At 43.2% G+C, this 24,406-nt stretch overlaps 1 protein-coding gene across 2 annotated transcripts in view; it reads left to right on the forward strand.

Annotated features, from left to right (window-relative positions):
• Positions 1–5,217: 5,217 nt before the first annotated feature.
• Positions 5,218–24,406, forward strand: part of EMCN (endomucin) — a 66,545-nt gene continuing 47,356 nt past the window's right edge. The window contains exon 1 of one of the 2 annotated variants that reach the window (XM_060247341.1): positions 5,218–5,494. In XM_060247341.1, coding sequence (XP_060103324.1) covers positions 5,434–5,494 — 61 coding nt within the window. In that variant the 5' untranslated portion in view covers positions 5,218–5,433. The remainder of the gene's footprint in view (positions 5,495–24,406) is intronic. The other variant, XM_060247342.1, reaches the window with a different exon arrangement.

Raw genomic sequence — 24,406 nt, forward strand, 5'->3', positions numbered from 1 at the left:
ATGAACTATACAGTACAAATGATGCCTCTGCTCATCTCGTCTCAAGCTGGATATGGACTATCAACCAAGGAAAGATCTTATTTTTTAATCAATTACAAAAGGCTTCATTTTGCTTCTATTAACAGCAACGACAAAACTTAAGGCAGTGTGTTTCATGACAGGGGATTTGCATTAGTGACACTCAAAGGCAAGAGGAATAATTTCGGTATGGAACCACAGGTGACCAAAAAAATTAATTCAAATCAAGTTTTGTGTTGCGGTACACCAACTGTTCGAAGTTTAAATAGAGTTTTCTACTAGAAAACAAATCATGATATACAAATTCATCGGAAGATAGTTTACTCACAGTTCTAACCTGAATTTATGATGTGCTGTCAGTGCAGTACACTCATTAATGTTTGACTAGGATTTGGTTCAGATCTCCAGTCTGCAGTGAAATTGACTGTGCAACTTTCAGCCAGTTACACATTCTCATCCTAACTTACTTGACAGGGTTTTGTGAGAATATATCTATGCATGCCACCTTGAGCTCCTTGGAGAAAGGGTGCGATTGACATGTACCAGGCAGCAGATAGGTACAGAGGATTGTTGGGTGTTTTTTAATTTAAAATTTATTAGATTTTTCAAAATTATAGAAATAAACAAATATTTAATATCAAAACTGTAACAAGAAATGCTATTTCACAGATTGTTTACAACTTAATTGTACAAGTTAGCCAATACATATATAATTAAAATTTCAAATAAATCAACTTATGATATATAGGATTGTTTGGTAATAAAGTACTCTGTAACAAATAACTAATTACTGGATACCATGGTCTTACTGCTTTTTTATCATATCGCAACGGAGAACTATTTGATACAGAAAAGGCTAATTAACGTAAAATAAAGTAGTCCCAAATTTTTCTTAACCAGAGGTAGATAGTTGGTATTTTGTTATCCTTCCATTTCAGAGCAATTAGCAATTTAGTGATTGCGAATAATATTAAAGTTATTTCTTTTTTTTTTGTTCTTCAGAACTTTTCGTTTCCCAGAAGTTCAAAAGCATAGTTTTTGGTGTTAGAGGAACTTCAACTAATAAAATTTCTTTAATTTTCTCAAAAACTTTAACCCAAGCCACAAGCAGTGAAAAAAATTAGCTGGCTGCCCACATTGTTTATAACAATTTGGTAAAAGTGTGGGATCAATTCTGTGGAGAGTGAGAGGTGGTAAGTACCATTTAATCAAAAGTTTAGTTGTTTGTAAATGTATCGGGAATATTCCAGAGGTATAATCTGTTGAACTCCAAATCTGTTCCCAATCAGTTTATTAGGTATGTTTTAGATCAGGGGTATGAAACGTGCAGTCCAGGGGCCCAATTCAGCTCCTATCGGGCCCCCGAGCAACTGGCTGTCATCTGCTTCTTTCTCACTTTATCTTGCTTCCTTCTGCATAAGAGCTTACTTTGCAAGGCTTGCTCAATGGCACAGGAGCTTCAGAGTAAAACCTCTATTTTCTCCATTGGCTGAGGCTCCTTCCTTGGGGAGAAGGGGGGGGAGGGAGAGCTTGTTTTTCCAGGCTCTCTCAATTGCACAGCAGAGCTATTGAGCCAAGCCTCTCTTCCTTTTATTGGCTGAGGCTCCTTCCCACCCCAGTCCCCTGGAGAAGGAAGGAAAGAGCCACAGCTTCCTTTGCCCATTTCTTTTGATTCCATGGGAAAAATACAAAGAAAGCACCTTTAAGACCAACAAGTGCTTACATTTAAGCATGTTTTTAAGTTCTTTAAAATATATATATTTAATTGTGTTTGTCTGAGTGATTACAGACCGGCAGTTTGGGCCGACTCAGAGATGCCCCGGAAATCAACTCAAAAAATCCTTCCACACACAAATATCTGCTGCCCGTCCTTGTCCCATACTCACCCTGTCCTCCGGCCTATGCAGTGCAACTGAAAAAGCTATCACTTCCAAAGAGAGCCAGTTTTGTGTAGTGGTTAAGTGCATCGACTCTTATCTGGGAGAACCGGGTTTGTTTCCCCACTCCTCCACTTACAGCTGCTGGAATGGCCTTGGGTTAGTCATAGCTATTGCAGGAGTTGTTCTTTAAAGAGCAGCTGCTGTGAGAGGCCTCTCAGCCCCACCCACCCCATAGGGTGTCTGTTGTGGGGGGAGAAGTTATAGGAGATTGTAAGCCACTCTGAGTCTCTGATTCAGAGAGAAGGGCGGGGTATAAATCTGCAATTCTTCTTCTTCTTCTAAGTGGTAACAAATCTTTGAGCCAAACGCCAGTCACTTCCTTGGTGTATGGAAGCGGAAGGGCGCAAGTAAGGCACCTTGGCGGTGTGAAACCACCAAGCCACCCCAAGTCACATCTGGTTTTTTTTAAGTTAAAACTGTTCAGTGTGTATGAGCTCGTGCACACATGCACACATTTGCACGCATGCACATGCATGTGGCTATTGAAAATGTATAGGGACGTGAATGGTGCGCAACAACCATCTGAACATGCCATGTCACCCCATGGATCGGATGCGGACAGCTTGCAGGGGAGTATATGGAGGCTTCAGAATGGCTCTTTTTGAGCTGTCCCGATTTGGGACACCTCCCATCTGCTCCAAAATTCCTGTCTGTTAACAGCCTCTGTGTCCTTTATAAAGTTTATATCTCTGCTACCTAATCTTAAATAGGTACACACATGGCCCAGCCCGACATAGCTAGGCCCAACCCGACATGGCCTGGTCTCATTTATGTCAGATCCTGTCCTCATGACAAATGAGTTTGACATCCCTGTTTTAGATAAACTCCCAGCTAACTCCTGTAAGATTTAAAAGCAGGGACTGATGACATTCACAGGGGAGGGAAATCCCATCTGCTCCTCACTGCTTTTCACTCCCCCTTTTGCTGCCCCTTGCCATTTTAAGTTTTCCCTTTTCCTAGGGTTGCCACATCCAACTCAGGAAATATCTGGTGACCTTGGGGGTGGAGCCAGGAGCAAGTTTTGACAAGCATGATGGAACTCTGAAGGGAGTTCTCCTGCCCCCAACTGGAGATTGGCAACACTACCCCCTCCACCTCTTTGCCACTTTTACCCCCTTGCCACTCCTTTTGCCACACTTTACCTCCCCTTCCCATTCTTTGTTCCCTTTTGCTCCATCACCACTTTTTGCTTCCCTTTCTGTCTCTTCATTCTGCTTTGCTCCCCCTTTTTTTGTCCCTCGCTCCTTTTTGTTCCCCCTTTCCACTCCTTGCTACTTTTTACCACCCCTTCCTACCCCCTGTCACTTTTCACTCCACATTTCTCTGCTTCCTCACCATTCTGCCACACACACATACACCTCACACTATCTTTGCTTCCTTCTCACATTTCAGCCTTTGCCATCCATGCTGAAAGACACCCATTCTGGTGGAGCTGCTAGGGAGCAACTCCATAATGCTAACCATGATTTTCTGAGGTTTTTCATAAACTTTACATGTATTATCTCTTTGGGGAGGTTAACCTCTCCCCTCCCCCTCCACACACACCCTTTTCTTTCTCTACAATTTTCTGCAAACCAAAGGGCTGGTCTAGGTTTTCAGAAAAATCCCCTTTCTCTGCTTATGGCTCTGTTGTGTACATTTTTTAATCTTTATTCTGGACCTATGTTCAGGACTAGCTATATTAATTTTATCTTTGTTTTTTTAGTGCTGCTAGAGTTCTGGAAACAGGGCTTTGGATTGTTGTTGTTTTAAGATTTAAAATTTATATTTTGAAGGCCTTGAGGGGTTTTATTATTACTTATTCCTGTTTTTGTTGATTTTTTATTTTTCTATAATTTGAGTATGTTTATTGTTTCATTTGTTTTAATCCACCCTGTGACGGAACCGGCCCGATTCTGCCTTCAGACCCGGTCCCGTCAGCTCCCTATTGAGCCTGCTGAGGGATTTACTGACCCCTGCCAAATGAAGCACCACCACTGACTAAAATGGCGTTTCTCCACACACCCTAAGTGAATTTAAAGCTAGGGAATATTTTTTAAAACTGGCATCTTTTAGTTGTCTGCATAAAGATAAGTAAAAGTTACCTGGAGTTGACATTTCCATACTAACTGTACCTTCAGAGTAAATTTGGCTGCGTATTTATTTTAAGCCTCCCAACTTTCTTCAAGTGCCATTCCCTGAGGATTAGCCTTTGTTTACCAGCTTCCTCAGATAAGTCCCACCTCCCCACTTCCTGCTCTGGCAGGTCTTGGAAAAGTTACTGTATTTCCACCTGGTTTACAGTGGGCATTATTAAGATTAATGAGAAATATTGTAAAGCATATTGAAGACGTTTATAGAGTTTCCCTCAAAATTTGCTTCAAAGCACCATTCGAAGGAAATCTGGAATTTCCACCTTAAAAATGTATTGCCGATGTGTCAAGGGAAGCCAAAGGTGTCAGACAGGCCGAGGCCCTGTCTACCTTAGGGACCGCCTCTCCCCACATGTTCCCCAGAGAGCACTAAGATCTAGCTCCCAAGGCCTTTTAAGGATCCCTGGACCAAAGGAGGCCAAACTGAAAGTAACAAGAGAGCAGGCCTTCTCCGTAATGGCCCCCCACTTGTGGAATCAATTACCGGAGGAAGTGCAAGCCCTGCGGGACTTTAGTCAGTTCTGCAGGGCTTGCAAAACCACCCTCTTTATGCAAGTATATAAGGAGCCCTGAAAACGATATCCAGCCATCGAAACATATCTACTGAACATAGCACCTTAATTTATTGTAGTTTTAACTTTTTATGTAACCGTTTTTAATGTATGTATCAACTGTATTTTAAAATTGTTTTATGTAAATCATGGGATACCATGCCTTGTTAGCCGCCCTGAGCCTGCTTCGGTGGGGAGGGCGGGATACAAATAAAAGTTTATTAGTAGTAGTAGTAGTAGTAGCTTTAATGAAATTTCTCATTATATAGAAACATCAATTTTACTATTTAGAAGATATTGCTAATTATAATTTAGAAATAGCTGTTGTAGTTTATGATTGTGATAGTTGCAACTGCAAGCTGCTATCAATACACATTTCTCCTCTCTAAATATAAAGGATTCCACCGCATGTTTTTCATCAAAAATATGGGGGGAAAAGTGAAGATAATCCTTTTCTAAAGAAAGCTATGCTCTCTTCAGAACCTTTCCTGACCTCTGAGGGCAAAGAAGAACAAAATAAAGTGGTAACAAAAACACAGTTGCCTGCCAAAGAAAAGGAGTTCCTGTTAAAGGGCTGAAACAATAAATCTCCTCTGCTCTGAACTCCCAGAGGGAGTCTGTCGTGTTTCCTCCTGTTCTTTATCAAGGTCCCCCAAATGAGCAGGAATGGGCAGTCTGTTCATAGCCTCTCTGCACACCTTTTCCACTTACTAATTAAGGCCCTGTCTCACAGCGAGAGAGTTTGGGGCCTGCTGTCTCTGCAAGGGAATACCTGCAAGACGGAGAACAACTATGAAGCTCTTTGGAACAGCTTTCTTCTCTCTGGCTGTGTTCAGCTTGTGGAGCACTACTGGTAAGGTGACATTTCCTCTTTGCTGTTCTTTTGGCTTTCTTGATGGAACACTCAGAGCGGGCAGGAAGTTTCCTTGTAATAGGGATTTCTGGGTAGTAAAATGCTTTCCCTGATATAACTGCCGCTTCCTCGCTGGTCTGCTGTTGTTTGTCGTTTCTTTCACTTGTGCATGGGGGCTGAGTGATTTCGTGTCTGGAAGTGAATGAGGAGGACACTAGATAATTAATTTACAAAATCGACTTCAGTGTTTTCACATAAAACTGGTTCTTTGTTGGAGGGAAACTTTTCTGGATACGCTGAATGTTAACAAGTTAGAATGGGGAAAATCAGCTCAAAAAGATCTCTGATTGTTACTTTATGGTGTATATACTGGGCATAGACTAATCCTATCAAAATTAGGATACTCCACACATTAAGCACCCATAGAAATTAATCCAGCTCTCCCAAAATATTGGGTGTTGCAACCTAGGAGAAGGAAGGACAGTATCATGTCACTCAGAGCCAGTTTGGTGTAGTGGTTAAGAGCAGTGGACTCTAATCTGGAGAACTGGGTTTGATTCCCCAGTCCTCCACATTAGTCGCTGGTTGACCTTGGGTCAGCCCACAATTCTCTCAGAGCTGCTCTCTCAGAGCTCTCTCAGCTCCATTTACTTCACAGGGTGTCTGTTGTGGGGACAGGAAGGGAAGGAGATTGTCAACTGCTCTGAAACTCCGAGCAAAGGGTGGATTATAAATCCAAACCGTATTATTATTATCATTATAGTTGCCGGCATAATTTCATGCTAACCTTAAATTAAACGTAGTGAGCAATTTTATATATTGCATTAATGCATTGGTTTTATTTTTAAATATAAAGACATGAAAGGAAAAAAACTTTATTACAACAAACAGCCCACAGAACATTCCAATCTTTGAAATATTTATTATAGGCAACAGATGAACAGAATAATCTCCAAACCTGCTACAGTATAACCGGGGTTAGCCAAATCTGGAATGTGATTTAGACCGGTAGACAGAGAGCAACTGGAAATGTACTTTGATACAGGGTTTGTAGAATCTTTCGGGATACTTTGATGCAGTTGGGAAAGAATTCCACTGGAAATCCAGAACTTTTTAATTGTGAAAAAAGAGTTACATCTGCTAGGTTTTTTTAAAAAACAATGCATAATAGCCTAGACTCTTTCGTGAGAATCATAATAGGCTGTGGATGAAATGAGTATGAATCAGAATGCCTGTTTTTAAAAAGGATTGTGTCATCTCGAGTATATATTGCAAAGCATTTTTTTTTTTTTGTCTTGAGCTACTTGTTAGGAACTAAAGGAAAATAAAGAGGAAATCTGGTATGGCATCGCCTGTGTTATTGTTCAGGCTCTCTGCTGTTAAAAAGGTGGCATCAGAGACTGGCATTAATAGCCTTGCTGCCAAAAGATCTGCTTTTAAACCCATGTCCTTGTCAGCATGAAGCCTGAAAGTCCAGGTTGGAGAGGCCCACTTATATTGTCTGAAAATGTTAGACTAAGGAACCTTGCTGCCATTCTTAAACTGTGAATGAATTACATGACTTCTGAGCAGCAAAATGGAAAAAGGATTACTAGAGGCAAACGCCACTTTGTGCCCCAATTGTGAGAAAGCAACATAGCATAAGGATGCACACCACCACCTTTTAGTGTTGTTTCTTTGTTCTTCCAGAAAGTAATTGGATGTGTGCAAAACTCTTGACTGCTACACATAGAGATTTACATAAATCATCAAACATAACATGAACAATACCTTGATTTAGATTCATTTCCCACACAAAAATGGCCTTGAGCTCAGGAAGCTGCCTTGGGTTAGCCACTGAGAATGGGTGGTTCCATTTTTGCAAAAGGAAATGAGTTTTTTGGCATCTGCTTTTGTACAGCTGCCAATGAGAAATAGCAGAATATAATTCAAGGCAATTGTTTTGTAAATACTATTGCTATCACCTGTATGTTTGTGGGTATACAGGCACAAGGATCTGCTACCTTCCTAGAATCTAGGATTGCCAGGTCTTCCCTCCCCCAGCCACAAGTGGAGAACTATGAGGAAAGCAAGAGTATAAATGTTTTAATTAATAAATAAATATACCTACAAAGACTGTGAAGAATCATGGGAAGAGTAGCAATTAGGAAAACACATTCTTTCTCCCCATATCTCCCCACCCAAGGGAGGGATGGTGGCTCAGTGGTAGAGCATCTGCTTGGTAAGCAGAAGGTCCCAGGTTTAATCCCCGGCATCTCCAACTGAAAAGGGTCCAGGCAAGTAGGTGTGAAAAACCTCAGCTTGAGACCCTGGAGAGCCGCTGCCAGTCTGAGAAGACAATACTGACTTTGATGGACCGAGGGTCTGATTCAGTATAAGGCAGCTTCATATGTTCATATATGTTCATATGTTCAAATCTCAGAGGCTTTAGCAGACTAATTTCCTCTCCTGTGATTCTCAGCTGGCTTCACTGTTATGTCTTCTAGGTACTTGGGGGTTCTTGGTTAATTTACATTGTCATTTTTTGCTGCCCACTAGGGAAATGCCCAGGGTTTTTATGTGGATAGCTGTCATGACTAAAACAGGGGCAGGCACATTTTTTAGTAGAGAGATTATATTTTTATTGCACTCAGGGCTGGCCCTGCCACTAGGCAAACTAGGCAATTGCCTAGGGCACAAGCCTTCTGGGGGGTGCCAAATTAAGCGCCCCTCCCCATGACTCGGTGATGTTATCAGTGTGTGTGTGTCGGGGGGGGGGGGTTGCCAGAAGTTAGCCTTGCCTAGGGTGCTGGACAGTCTAGGGAGAGCCCTGATCACACTTTTACTTCCAAGCAGCTCACGACAGGATGCATGGCCTTCTTCTCCTTCACTCTGTCTTCATAGCAACCGTGAAAGGTAGGTTAGGTTGAGAGAGAATCGATAGGCCCAGTGTTGTGTTACCCAGTGAGTTTTCTACCTAGTGACACTGACAGAATGTTGCAAACTGATTCCGTGATGAAGACCACTATAGCAGTACATGGAAAGTGTGGACACATTCTATGCCCATCAGTCTACTGGGCCTATTACCTATGTTTATGTAGACTGCAAGAGCTGAATTATGAGGACAGCTCATGGAATTTGTGGACATGCATTCTTTGTTTATTTGTAGATTTTGATCCCATGTTGCTGAATGCATGATTATTCCATTCACTGAATCAGGGTAAAGGAATGCTCACCTACTCATTTCTGCACAGGTACAAATGGCAAACCACCCTTTTTTAAACAAATATTTAACATCTTATTTGTGTTAGTGCCATTGGGATGCTCTTTCATGTGTCAGCTGAAGGGAAGGGGGTAGGCAAAGAAAGACAATACAAGAAGGGTTAACAACAATGGTCAGAGTCCTGCTCTTGGGTGTGTGTTAGCTGAAACTGAAAAGAATGGTGTATTTAAAGGGAAGGGGGAATATCTTTGTTCTGCCGAAATGTCTCCATAATGTCTTGCTGGTGTCAATTGCAAAAGGGTATGGTTGCTAGAAGATGGCCCATTTGGCATTGGAGGATATGCCAGTGGATGAAGGCTGGGAAATACACTACACTCTGTTCTACTTCCTTTCTAATGCCAGTGTTGGATAGGTGCCTCAATGTACAGAACCTGACATGAAGCAGCAAATGAAAATCTCTGTACCTGCTAAATATTGTTTCTATGGTAGTTTGTTACTGGGACTTAGGGTTGCCAGCCCCTAGGTGGTAGGGTTGCCAATCCCCAGTTGGGGGAGGGGATCCTCTGGTTTGGATGCCCTCACCCCACTTCAGGGTCATTGGAAAGTGGGGTGGGGAAAGGAAATGTCTGCTGGGCACTCCATTATTCCCTATGGAGACCAATACCCATAGAGCAGGGGTGGCCAATGGTAGCTCTCCAGATGTTTTTTTGCCTACAACTCCCATCAGCCATAGCCAGCATGGCCAATGGCTGGGGCTGATGGGAGTTGTATGTAAAAAATATCTGGAGAGCTACCGTTGGCCACCCCTGCCATAGAGTATAATGGAGAATCGATCTATGGGTATCTGGGGCTCTGGGGGGGCTGTTTTTTTAGGTAGGTGTACCACATTTCCAGCATAACATCCAGTACCTCTCCTCAAAACACCTTCCAAGTTTCACAAAGATTGGACTAGGGGGTCCAATTCTATGAGCCCGAAAAGAAGGTGCCCCTATCCTTTCTTATTTCCAGTGGAGGGAAGGTATTTAAAAGGTGTGCGGTGCCTTTAAAAGTGGTGCCCAGAACTCCTTTTGGAGTTCAGTTATGCTTGTCACAACCTTGTTCCTGACTCCACCCCCAAAGTCCCCAGATATTTCTTGAACTGGACCTGGCAGCTGGCAGAGATCAGCATCCCTGGAGAAAATGGCTGCTTTGAAGGGTGGACTTTATTGCACTGTACCATGCTGAGACCCCTCCCCTCCTCAGGCTCCACTGCCAAAATCTCCAGGTATTTTCCAACACAGATCTGGCAACTCTACGCTGGGCTTTGTTTCCTTATTCTTGTCTGCTGGTGAGTAAATACTTCAATCTGGATCCTATTTGACCTTCTCAATATAAGCTCTGCCTTTCAAGGAATTCAAAGTAGCACTTTCACCTCATGACATTCCTGTGAGGTACAATTAGACTGAGAGCCAAACTAGGCCTATGGTTGGGTTGCTGGTGCCATTTTGGAGAAGAATTTAGCCATTTAAAAGTGCTGCAACCCCAGGGTTGTTTTAGCAAAGGCATGGGGAGGATAAGATTACCAAATTCCACCATGCTGTGAGCCTGTGCAACATTTTTAAATGACCAAATTCTTCACTGAAATGGTGTCAGCAGCTACAGGTTGGAACCATGGCCTCTGTAATGTCTAGTCTGGCCTGGAGAGATGTATCTAAAATGATCTAACCCAAATGCAAAACTGGATTAATAATCAAAAGCTGACAAGAGGGAGAAAGAAAGAAGGCATTTTCCAGCCAGTATCCTCACCCAGCCCTAACCTGGATAGCCCAAAATAGCTAGCTCTGGTCTAGGGTTGCCAGCTTCAGGTTGGAAAATTCCTGGAGACTTGGGGGTGGAGCCTGGGGAGGACAGGGTACAATGCCAGAGGGGTACAATACCATAGAGTCCACCCTCCAAAGCATTCATGTCTACAGGAGAGCAACAAAGATGGTGAGGGGTCTGAAGACCAAGTCCTATGAGGGAAGGTTGAAAGAGCTGGGTATGTGTAGCCTGAAGAAGAGATGGTCAAGAGGTGATATGATAAACAAGTACTTGAAGGGTTATCATATAGAGGATGGTGTGGAGTTGTTTTCTGTTGCTGCAGAAGGTCAGACCAGAACAACGGGCTGAAATTAAATCAAAAGTGTTTTCAGCTAAACATTAAGAAGAACTTATTGACTGTTAGAGCAGTTCCTCAGTGGAACAGGCTTCCTCAGAAGGTGGAGGGCTCTCCTTCTTTGGTGGTTTTCATACAGAGGCTAGATAGCCATCTGACAACAATGCTGTTTCTGTGAACTTAGGCAGATCATGCGAAGGAGACAAGGAAGGGTTGCATCAGTGCTTAGTTCTCATGGCCCCTTTGTACATGTTCAGGGAATTGCTGTTTGCCACTTTGGGGTCAGGCAGCAATTTTTCTCCAGACCACTTTGGCCAGGGATCCTGGAGAGGTTACCCTCCATCTTCTGGGCATGGAGCAGATTTCACTGGGGTGTGTGGGGGTGGGGTACTTGTGAATTTCCTGCATTGTGCAGAGGATTGGACTTGATGCCCCTGGAGGACCCATCTAACTCTGTGGTTTTATTATTCTAGTCTGGACATGAGCTATAATTCCTGGAGATTCTCCAGACCCTCTTTGGAGCCTGGTATCCCTACAGTGTTATCAGATCTCAGAAGCTAAATAGTGTTGGCTCTGGTTAGTATTTGGATGGGACACTACCAAGGAAGTCCAGGATTGTGACACAGAGACAGGCAATGGCAAACCACCTCTGAAAGTCTCTTGCCTTGAAAACCCGACAAGGTCACCATAAGTTGGCTGCAACTTGATGGCACTTTCCACCACCATGACATCCTCACTCAAGTGATGAGCTGTTTTGCTGAAGAGCAAGCTCTGCTTTGCAAGCTCTGCTGTGAATTCCTGCCAGATGGACAGGAGTTAGCAATTAGGATCAAATGACTATACTTGGGACAGGTGGTACTGCCATCTAGATGGAACCCATGAAGCACAGAGTTAAATCTGCAAGGTTTTCTGTGAAAACAGAGTGCTGTTAAGATAACAGTCTGGCTGCTGGGATCCCTACCACATTGCACAAGGCTAAGTAGCCCTAACCATCCATTACAATGTCTCACTCCAACTTTATGTTATGAGTGAGCAAGTTACCTATAATTTTCTTAATACATGCAGTTGCCATTTTGTGTGACTAGAGCAACCTGTTTGTTTTTTTATTCCAGGTACATGTGAAAAGATACCCTTGAAAATTAGGGTTTCTGGTCATGTGTATCAAAACTGGGAAATAAGCATGTTGCCTGACTACACAAAATGGCAGCCATGCCACAGTTAGACTGTCAAAATTGTAATGACTGAACAGAGATGGTGAGCATCAATATTCTGCTAGACAACCGTGAAGAGATAAATACCGTTTTCACACACAGTTTACCTCGCAGTGACAATCCTGTTCCCTCTGCAGCATCTGGTCAGATTTCCCACCATCTGCGCCGGAGTTACAGGAAGTGCCGCAGCTTCTGCATAGCAACCGTAAACTGGGTTTTAGCGGTTTGCGTTTGCTATGCAAAAGCCACGGCACTTCCTGTAACTCCGGCGCAGATGGTGCGAAATCCGACCGGACGCTGTGGAGGGAACAGGATTGTGACTGCGAGGTTAGCTGTGTGCGAAAACGGTCAAAGTCTACCTGTTTGAGTATTTTATTCTTCTCTAGAATTTCATATTTTTCCCTTTTCTGCAGGGAAGGTTGTTCCACAGAGTACCATGTTGTAATAATGTAACAGAATGTAAGAGATTGACTATTGTATATAAAGATGTTTAAATTATGTACATAATACCCCAGGGCTTTAGAAATCACTGTCACCTATCTTTTTATACTCAGTATCAGAGTGATATTAAAACTACTTTACAAATTATCCAGTATTTCAGTATTTGAGATTTGCTATGATTAATCAGAACTATTCACACAATTACCCTAATCCTATTTGTGTTGACCCAGTAGAATCACTCATATTTTTCGTAAATTACAGATGAAAGTGACCTGGCCTACTTAGGCAAAACAACCAGTTCTCTAAAGGATGGGAGGTTTTTTATCCTGTAAATTATTGTCCACAGCATTGTCGAAATCCCTTAAATAAATGGGGATGTAGCTATTTTACCTAGCACAGGATGATGCAGTTTCTGGTTGCCAGCCTCCAGGTGAATCTTGAATATGTCTCAGCAGGGCTTTTTTGTAGCAGGAACTCCTTTGCATATTAGGTACACCCCTCTGATGTAGCCAATCCACCAAGAGCTTACAGGGCTCTTCTTACAAGGCCTACTATAAGCTCTTGAAGGATTGGCTACATCAGGGGAGTGTAGCCTAATATGAGTTCCTGCTACAAAAAAAGCCCTGTGTCTCAGAATTTCAGCTGGTCTCCAGATGACAAAGATCAATTCACTGGAAAAAAATGGCTGCTCGGGATGATGGACTCTAAGGCATTATACCCTGCCCGCCCCACGCTCCACTCCTAAAACCTCCAGGGGTTTTCCAGCCCAGAGTTGGCAACCCTAGGTTGGAACTACTGCATAGGTATTTTGGTGATATTCCTGTATTTTTTTGAAAAAGTCACCCAGTTATTCTAAATAATAGTTCTCTTGTGACCCCGTGATAAAATTGCCTACACTTGTTCCTTTACTTCTCTGAGTCTTAGCTTTGGGAAAGGAAGAGTCCCAGAAGGAAGCCCCCAAAGACAAAGGGAAGCACCCATAAGAATGGAAGATATGAATAGAACAGGCACTAGTGCTTCCTATAGGGTGCATTCAGACATCACCTTGAACCAGCATTAAACCAGGATAATCATGAACTCAGCTTGCCATCAGACTCTCATGTGCCTCCTCCCTTTCTCCCTCCTCTCTACCTTATAGAACCATAGAGTTGGAAGGGACCTCAAGGGGCATTTAGTCCAACCCCTGCATGGTGCAGGAAATTCACAAATACCTCCCACACACACACATACCCAGTGACCCCTGTTCCATGCCCAGAAGATGGCAGAATCCCAGTTAGAAACTAATTCCGGTTAGTTGTGATATACAAATGCAGGCATGTGGGTTCATTGGAGCTGCCCTGAGCCTGCTTCGGTGGGGAGGGCGGATTATAAATCCAATAAAATAAATAAATAAATTCATTCTCCTCCCACAAACTGGGGTTCTAAATGTGGATTAAACTCCAGGTAGATCACAGGCCTGAATTCATCTGTCACATGTCTCCTCAGGTTGCAATTCTGGGTTGAGAAATACCTGGAGACTTGTGGGTGGGGAGAGTGGACAGAGATCAGTTCACTGGAAGGGTGGGGAGGGTGGAGTTTGTGCAGGAGAGGGACCTCAGCAGAGTATAATGCCATCAAGTCCATCCTCCAAGGCAGCCATTTTCTCCAGAGAAATTGATCTCTATAGTCTGGGGATCTGTTGTGATATTGGGAGATCTCCAGAGTCTACCTGGAGATTGGCAACCTTTCATGTAACCAGAATTAATTGCTAACTGGATCCAGCAACTTTGCTTGCTAAGTCTATCCCCAAATCTCCTCTTTGCTACAATCACTGTCACAGCTTTTTTGTCCAGCCTGGTCCTGTGATCTCCAGTATAGTCTTTTGGGGTGATAAATGGGACCTATCATCACAAAGAGTGTCTCTGTGCTTAAAAAAGAAAATACTACAAAACTGTAACCATCTCCAGTGCTCACTTCTCTCTCCAGTCTCTGCCCAAGTGCTCTTCATACAGCTGAGGTTGCTTTCCTTGGCAAAGTTCAGCAGCAAAGAAAAGCATTTGATAATGCTTTTCTGTATAGCACCAATACTTTGATTTAAATTGTTTTAAATTATAATTGACTGTCTTATTGTTTTATATTTGAAATTGAGATGTTGTTTTTTATATGATTGTTAGCCGCCCTGAGTCCATTCGGAATGGGCGGGATATAAATGGAAAGTAAATAAAAAAATAAAAAGAGACGCTGCAGGGAACTAAGCTATCAGGGTCAAGGGTCTGCACCTCTCAACTCTGTGCTTCGTTTACTAGTAAAGTCAGACCCCACCCCATCCTCTTTTGGTGACTGGAGCAATTTCATGTCCCTGTGTAAACATATGGAGATGTGGCCCAACATCTAACTTGGTTAGTCTTTCTGCCTTCATGATAGTCATGCAAAGTGCTAATTAATTCCCAATTCTAATACTGGGACTTAGAAGCCTCTAAGGCAGGCTGGTGGTCACTGCAGAGATCTCATTTAAGCCTTTTTCATTATACAGTGTCACAGCAAGTATCTATGCTTTTATGTTGCTTTCTGACAATATGGCAGGGGCTCTAGGTCTTCAGTCGAGGTTCAGTAAGATGGTGAGGGTGGAAAGTGCCACCATGTCGTAGTTGACTTATGGTTTTCAAGGCAAGAGATGTTCAGAGGTGGTTTGCCATTGCCTATTTCTGTGTCATGACCCTCAGTTCCTTGGTGGTTTCCCATCCACATACTAACCAGGGCTGATCTTGCTTTGCTTAGCTTCCAAGATCTGACAAGATTGGTCTATCTTGAGCCATCCAGTTGAGAAAATACTGCCCAAAGAAGCCACCTTGGGGAGAATCAAACTGCCTCTGGTTTATATTGGTCTCCTTCCCTCCCTCTGGCCTAGGAAATTCAGAGCTGCGTTGATCTGCAAGACAATTCCCCAGTCCTTGGTCCTCTTTCATGAAAGGATGCCTGCAGCAGAGCTGGGTTTTTAGAAAGCTGTGCGTGGTTATTCAGAAGTAAGTAGCTGGGCTTACTTCCAAGTCAACATGCATAGGGCTACAACTGTTGTCTGCAGCAGGTGTACTGTGAGTACACTCCATAGACCCAGCCTGCCTGTTCTCTGCTTTTGTCTTCCTCCTACACTTCTTTCATTTCCAACTTTCATGCTTTGCCAGCTTCCGACTCTCCCGCAGCGGCTTCCCCTTCAAACTCTCCCGCAGCGGCTTCCCCTTCAAACTCTCCCACAGCAGCTTCCCCCTCAAACTGGCACCACTTTCAGGCATCTCCTGTTCTGTCAACCTTCAATCCACTTCACGGCTTCTAATGATCACTTTGCCTCTGATGATTACCTCTCTAAATTTGGCTTTGAGGGAAATCAGAGAAGCAAAGTGGCAAAGTGGTCAAGACTGGTCATGTGGTGGACAGCTGGGAAGATTCCTTTCCATTTTCTATAGTTGTAGCAGCAGAAGAGGTTATGCAGACAGTATAATTTTGATCTTTGCTGCAACACTGGGAGGAGAGGAAACTGCATCAGTTGAATGCTTGCTACAGTGCTGGTAAATGGAACAAGGCAAGCTTGAGTCATTCCAGAATGAAGCAACTCCCACTCCCTCTGCTCTTAGGATATTTTAAAAATAGAACATAAGTTGTTTTAGGGTAAGGACAGCCCCAAATATAAGGCCAAGCACTGGTAACTATAACAGTCTTGTATGAGGCTATTCTGTGTGGCAAAAGAAAAGCAAAGATCCTGGCTTGGATTTTAAGTCTGATTGTTGTATCTTTCCTTGGTAGGGACTTAAAGTAACATAGAATGGCATTTCCTATAAGCCACATTTCTTATAAGAATAACTACCAGTCATTCTCAGTAGTTATGCACCATTTGGAATACACAAAGCACTTCTTATTTTGTGTACTGATTTATTCTAGGGATTCCAAACCTTTTAAAGCCTTTGGGCGCCTTTGGAATTCTTACACAGCATGATGGGCACAGACGCAAAATGGCTGCCCCAGGAGGTGGAGCCAGCCACAAAAACAGGTGCTGCAGCTTACCTTCAGTCACACAGCGCAGATCCTTGTGCTGTGGTGGTAGCTGCTGTTCAAGCGTTTTTATAAATCTGCACAGCCGATTAAATTTCAAGTAGCCAGCCCAGCCTTGCTGGGCAAAAAGCCCCACCTGCTCCCCCTTTCTAAAAACACCTCTCTGGGCATGTTGAGGCTGAAATGCCTGCAACAGAGGAGAGAAGGGATGCTCAGCCCAGATCTCACTTAGCTGACAGAAATGTCTCTAAGACTTCCTGTCCCCTTCACATACACTAGCTCCATAATCTGTGCAGCAGCCATATGGTCACAGCACTCTGTCTCTAAGACACTATGGCATGCTGAAGTAAGATCCTTTTATTGCTTATTTGATCCATTTGCAAGCAATCCATGGCACCCTTGCCAAATACCAGTACTCCAGATTATTTTATAAGGCACTCAGGGTTGGTTTTGCACTTTAAGGGACCATGAGAAGCTGCCAATGCTTTCATCTTGCTCCCAGTGTGGATGCCCAAGTGAAATCCTCTTTCCTCCTCCTTCCTTTTGTTTGCCAGCAAGGCAGCAGGGACACTGGAGCTTTGGACCCTCGGGCCAAACTGTCTAACAGGTGCTTTCCCCAAGAATAGTCTTCCTTTTCCATCTGTAGCCAACATTCTTGATTTGATTTGATTTGCCAGCCACCTATTTATGCTTTCTTCTCGATTTGCAGTGTTCTTCTTGTATGTTTTCTGAACATATCAAAATGTACTGCATCTACGGTAGGTCGGCCTGGTCTCCTGCTGTGGGAAGAGACCTCCTGCCATCTGCCTGCTGCTCCCATCACCACTCAGCAGGGAGATGATTGAAAACTGGGGGAGTGGGGGGGGGGAGTTGTTGCACTAATGGCACAATGTCCCTTCTGACATAAACCCAGAAATGAAGTCATCACATCAGTGTTACGCTCTAGGATCTCCCCCTGCCCCCATCCCTGCCCCCTCCCTCTCCTGCCAGCTGTCAGCCAGTGGCTTGTGACCCTAATCTTAAGGTTGCCAGCTCTGGGTGGGGAAATACCTGGAGATTTTAGGGGTGGGGCCTGGAGGGGTTTGGGGAGGGGGGGAACCTCAGGAGAGTACAATGCCATAGAGTCCATCCTCCAGAGGAGCCATTTTCTCCACAGGAACTGATCTCTGGAGATCAACTGTAATAGTAGGTCTTTGGGCCCCACCTGGAGGTTGGCAACCTTACACATCCTACAGCATTAACTAAATAACTAGGGAAAATACTGATCAGGACAACGTTGAACTGGATTTACAGCTCTTGAGGAAATGATTAGCCGCATTCCCACGGAAAGTTGCTAATTCCCAACACTATCACTACCAGAGCTGCATCAGGAGCCCAGTGGTGTATTTAGGGGCGGCTGCAGCAAGTGTACAAAAAAGATAACAGGATATTCTAAAAATAAGCGCATTATGAGAGCAGCTGCAGTGACCCCTTTTGTGCTGTACATGGCTTCCTCACGTTCCTCTAGCTGCTATTACTCACTGAGGTCAAGTGAGCAACACCTGAATAATGCAAAAACAACTTCAGCTATGATTTGATTCAAGTTCAGAATTCCAATTCCTCTCTGGCATGAAGTCAAGAAGAGCCTCCCCCCTTCCCCCCCGGCTGGAGTTATAACCTCATTTCTGATTTTTTTCCCACACTCACAGGACCTGTTTGCATGATAAAATTCCTGATTTTAATACACAGATTTTAATACACATCTGCAGAAATATTAACCAGTTAGCCATCATGTGAAGTGCTAGTAGCCACTATTTGGCTCACACCTGGGGGGGGGGGTTCCCCACACAAATGACTTTGAGTTGCCCACATGCCTGACCTGATTTATACCAGATTTTCTGTGCAAACTCATTCTTGGGCTACAGGACATGGGTATCACATGGGCCATCCTGGTCCCACATTTCCTGTCGGCACGTGAAAAAGGGAAGTGCCCCTAAGTGCTTTTTTTGAGCAGGAACACAGTTCCGGCTGGCTTGGTGTCAGGGTTGTGGCCTAATAGGCAAATGAGTTCCCACTGGGCTTTTCTTACAAAAAACCCTATGTGAAGCTATGCTGATATCAGGGGATGTGGCCTAATAAGCAAATTAGTTCCTGCTGGGCTTTTTCTACCAAAAAGCCCTGCCTCTAAGTACTTTCTCGTGCTATGAAATGTGGGAAAGGGCTGTTACTTCCAGAGAAGACCTTTTCTTTCACATATTTTTTGAAAAGATATACCTCTCAATTGCACCACTGATACATAGCCACAAAATTGTTGAATTCTACCTTAAAGCCATCTAAGCTAGCAGTTATAGCCACATCCTGTGGAAGTGAGTTCCATGTGTCCTTTGGAAAAAAGACACTTTGTTTTGTCTGCCTTGAATCTATTGATCAGGTACCTCTGCACACCATGCATAATTTTATACAATTATGCTTCAGAAGAAGCAGAAGTCATATTTCCAGTTCATGCAGATAATCAGTTGTAGCTGTCATGCAAATATATATTAATTCAATTGGCCCAAAATAGGGTTACCGGGTCTGATGCAGTAAATATCTGGGTATTTTGGGGTGGAGCCAGGAGACTTTGAGGGTGGAACCAGGATCCAGGTTGTGACAAGCACGATGGAACTCCAAAGGGAGTTCTGGCCATCAAGTTTAAAGGGACTGCACACCTTTTAAATGCTTTTCCTACATTGGAAATAATGAAGGTTGGGGTACCTTCTTTTACAGCTCGTAGAATTGGACCCCTTGGTCCAATCTTTTTGAAACTTGGGAGGAGGGGGTGTTTTGAGGAGAGGCACCAGATGCTATGCTGAAATTTTGGTGTCCTCTACCTCAAAAAACAGCCCCCCCCAAGCCCCAAATACTCACGGATCAATTATCCATTATACCCTATGGGAACCATTCTCCATAGGGTATAATGGAGTGCCCAGCAGGCATTCAAACCACCCCCACCCTGCTTTCTGATAACTCTGAAGTGGGGGGAGGGCCTACAAACCAGGGGATCCCCTGCCTGCACCTGGGGATTGGCAGCCCTAGTCCAAAAGGATTATAGTAAAAACCACTGAAATCTCTAGTGTTCTAATTTTGTCATCTTTCGTGAGACAGCCATAAAGGAAAATAAGCCATCCTAAATGTGAATAACATGAAGATGAGTTAGATTTGTAAATACAGCAGAAATTCTTATTCAATTAATGTGTGATTAATCAGCAGTAGATTTAAGGAAACATTAAAACTTGCCCTCATATTAATTTATGGACCTGACAACCAGCAAAGGCCCTGGGACTAGACATTCTGCCTGTCCAGATACACAGTTAAGGTATGGTTGGGGGGAGAGGAGGCTAGAAATCTTCTTTGATTAAAACTGAGTATGCTGTAGAATGGAATATTGAGAGCAGCTAAGTGTCAGTAAAAGGAAAGGACAGATGGGAAATCATCCTGCAGCACTCAAGCCTCTGATTTATTAGGGGGAAGATTTTGCAGATAGGCGATTCTCAATGTCTTCTCCTTTCCCATGAATCCTCATCCTCCCCCCTGCCCCCCCCCCACAGCATTTCTTGTTATTTAAATAATAAAGTGTCCAGCACTCATTCTGATAATGAAAGCATTCGACCCAGACCACCTACTGAAAAGGTAAGGGTTTCAACATGCTTTCCTAGTATGCAGAATAATATGCATTTGTAAATTAGCTGAAATAGAAAAAAAACTTCAAAAACAATTATCTGATGAGAACTAAATAGGATTCAGAAGGGATGGAATGTTGAGAATGAAGCTGAGAGTCAGAAAAAAATGGCTGGGAGAAAGAAAATAGGTTGCTCATGCCCCTGAGTATTTATAGAATTCTGAAATGGGAGGTTTTGCAGGACAGGATTTCCAAACTGTTATGTGTACCCCCATGATAACTTTTATGCCCAAGCTTTTATATCCCAGCTTCCACTATACATCAAGGCACAAAACACAGTATGAATAAACAAAATATTAACTAGATACATTCAGATAATAAAACTATCATAAATAAACCATTCCCCCCAGCTCCATTTCCCTAGAGTTGCCAGATGTGTTGGAAAATACCTGGAGACTTTGAGAGTGGATCCAGGAGATGGAGGGGTTTTGGGAGGGGAGGGGCCTCAGCATGGTACAATGCCATAGAGTCCACCCTTCAAAGCAGCCATTTTCTCAGGGGAAAGGCAAAAATTAACTGGCAGCACAGAACAACACAGTAACAAAGTAAACAACTGTGCAACAAAATCAACAAAAGCAATGAAAATGTGTAACATAGAGTCTCTTTCTATTGTCTCAGAATATCTTTTTTTCATATGTGAAGAAACAAACTGTCAGATAGTCAAAAACATATTGATACAGTATAGTCAAGCAGGGCTTTTTTTGTAGCAAGAACTCCTTTGCATAATTGTCCACAGACCCCTGATTTAGTCAATCATCCAAGAACTTACAGGATTCTTAGTACAGGGCCTACTGTTAGATCCAGAAGGATTGGCTACATCAGGGTGTGTGGCCTAATATGCAAAGGAGTTCTTGGTATTAAAAAAAGCCCTGATCAAGAGAAATTCCAAAAGGAGAATGGACTCAAATAATTCACAGTCTCTAAAATGGCAAGAAGTGCTCAATATTTCTATCTGTTTTTGTAAGTGCACAAATTGCTCAATGTTCATAAATGGAGTCCTCCTCCAACAGAAGTCGGTCCCAAAAGTAGAATTCTTCTACATGTTCACCAGCTGATAAACCACATTTTGCATGTAAATTACTTTTTCAAGAAGCCTACCTTTCCAAAATTGTGAAAAGTCCAAAGACTCCCAACAGGAATTCCTACATCTGTTCACAAAGGCACATGCACAGTTTTATTTTATTTATTTATTTATTTATTTAGAATTTATATCCCTCCCTTCCCACGAGTGGCGGGATATAAATTCTGGGAGATCTCCAGGTCCCACCTGGATGTTGGCAACCATAAATTGCGTGTGATGCTCTAAGGAAGGAACACTCTTCTTGTGGAAATACTAGCTTTTTATTGTGACTGAAGGCATACTGATTAAATGCTGAGGAACCCTGAGGGGAGGGACGGTGGCTCAGTGTAGAGCATCTGCTCGGTAAGCAGAAGGTCCCAGGTTCAATCCCTGGCATCTCCAACTAAAAAGGGTCCAAGCAAGTAGACATGAAAAACCTCCACTTGAGACCCTGGAGAGTCGCTACCAGTCTGAGTAGACAATACTGACTTTGATGGACCGAGGATCTGATTCAGTATAAGGCAGCTTCATATGTTCATGATTTGATGGCCAAATACTTCACACTGAAGACAACCTGTTCAGCTCCAGTTATTGTGATGAGACTGTACTTGGTCCTACTCCTTCAGCATTTTGTTGTGAAAAATCCCTACTTAACACTGCTTAACACTGACCTGCTATGACATGCAAGAGATGTTCAGAGCCTATGTCTTGCTAGGCTCAAGATGGTGGGGTTGAAGAGCAAGACAGATCAAAATGGAGGCTGTCTTGTAACAATATGTCCACCCATTTTACTTCTGTAAATGTGGGCACACAGAGCAGAGCTGTAGTTGAAGGCCTACGATCATAGGTTCATGTCAAAAGCTCTCTTTTGTACCTCTGTTGGTTAAACTCATTCATTCTGTAGGTACTCACCAACCTGTGTACTTGTTCAATGACAATAAAGTGACATCTTTTTCTCCGATTGCAGCATTCTCAAACATCCCAGCTACTACTGCTCTATACAGTCTTCAGTTAAGGACTGCAATTTACATTTCACATTGCCCTCATATTTTCAGACCAATCTTCACTGCCAATAGACTTTTCCTGTGTCTGGGTTATCTACTATAATTTGCTTTTCACACTATAATAACTGCCATATAATTAAGCTTTTCATAGCGGATTGACCCCTTTCAGAGCAGAGTCAATGGGCAGTGAACAGGAGCACTTAAGTATATTTACTGGAAAGAAATTCTACTTAGCCCAACTACACACACATGGGTGGGGGCAGAAGAGAGAGCAAGTGTGTTTTGCTGCGCAGCCATGTTATCTGTGTCTGTTTGTAGGTGCAAATCTGGGGGGGGGGGGAACAGCCCAATTATGGACACCACCCAGTTCCTGTTATTGGTTTGTTTGTTTTTTAAAAAGGAAGCATCTCAAAAGACAACAATTCTTATCTCTGCAAACCAAGTATCTCCTTAACATTTATTTGTTGTGACCCATATTCTCTCCTGCTGGTGTAGCTGCAATGAGTAGGATCCAGCAGCTTTTCTACTGATGCAAGAGGAACAAGAGATCCCACCCAATTCTTTCATCTCTGCAATCTACAGTTCCCACCTTCACACAGGGAAATTCCAGGAGATTTGGGGATGGAGCCTGGGGAGGGCAGGTTTTGGGGAGGGAAGAGACCTCAACAGGGTACAATGCAGTAAAGTCTGGCCATCAAAGGTGTCATTTTCTCAGGATGACCTGATGTCTGCAGTCTGGGGATCATTTGTCATTCCAACAGGTCTCCAGGCCCCTACTAGACTCCCTCCCCTATATGCTTTTGAGCTTTTAGGGGCTTCAAAGCTCCACCACCACCACCACCACTCTCTTGCACCAGCAGAAACCAGTTCATCTGACCTTTATATAGGGTTGCCAGGTCTGTGTTGGAAAATACCTGGAGACTGAGGGTGTAACCAGGAGAGGGCAGAGTTTGGGGAAGGGAGTGGCCTCAGCATGGTACAATGCCATAGTCACCCTTCAAAGCAGCCATTTTCTCCAGGGGAGCTGATCTCTGCCAGCTGGAGATCAGTTGTAAAAGTGGGAGATCTCCAGGCCCCACCTGGAGGCTGGCAACCCTACCTCAATGTAATCCTGGTAGCTGTGTGATTGTGGAATCTCTTTTCTTGGAAGTTTTCAAGAAAAGAGTTATTTTTAGATTTTTCACACTCTGCCTCTCCACAAAAATTTAAGGCATGAAACATCTGAAAACTCTTTGTTGCCAAACTCTGTTCTCCGACTCAGACATTCATGTGCACAGTTGTTATTTCCAGAGACAAAACATTTGCCCAAATAAGAATTATTATTAAAATACCTTTTGTTCTGCCTTTCTTCATGACTCATGGCAGTTTACAATTCATAATTTAAACATTACAATTTAAATGCAGCACACTGAACTGCCCAAATAATCTCTTTTCCCATAAGAGATCCTGAAGTTTGTAATCCATTGAAAGCCCTGAAAGTTCTTGTATCATTTCTGGAAGATACTCCAGCTGGGTGATACAAGGGAATATTTTGAAAAATAGGCTTTTTAATTTGTGATATTATAGTCAATATAAATAAGGCCCCCTTTTTAGAATAAGAACATTTTTGTTTTGAAAACAATAACTATGCTGTCTGTTGCTCCTCAAAAGTAGTAGTCTAATCTGCCAGCTCTATGCATCCAAAATTATTGGCTGGAAGTGATGGAAAATGGCATGAACAGATAGGTAAAAGGTTAATGGTACATTTCTCAATATCAGTAAGGTAAGAGCCATGCTACATGGTCACTAGAAGAGTTGCCAGCCTCCAGGTGGGATCTGGAAATCTCCCACTTCTGCAACTGATCTCCAGCAGGCAGAGATCTGTTCCCCTGGAGAAAATGGCTATTTTGATCTATAGCATTGTACTCTGCTGAGGCCCCTCCCCTCCCCAAACCCTGACCTCTCCCGGATCCACCCCCAAAGTCTCCAGGTATTTTCCAACACCAAGGTGGCAACACTATCACTAGGTGAATGTGATTGATTTTTTGCTAGACATAACACTTGTTATGGTTATGGAGTTTAGGAATCAGAGTTGTGGGCAGACTGGCAGAGGCCTGGCAACCCTATCCAGAATATGTAAGGGAACATTCAAACTTTTGAT

Source organism: Heteronotia binoei, chromosome 9 (assembly GCF_032191835.1).
Source record: "Heteronotia binoei isolate CCM8104 ecotype False Entrance Well chromosome 9, APGP_CSIRO_Hbin_v1, whole genome shotgun sequence".
NCBI classification, from domain to species: Eukaryota; Metazoa; Chordata; class Lepidosauria; order Squamata; family Gekkonidae; genus Heteronotia; species Heteronotia binoei.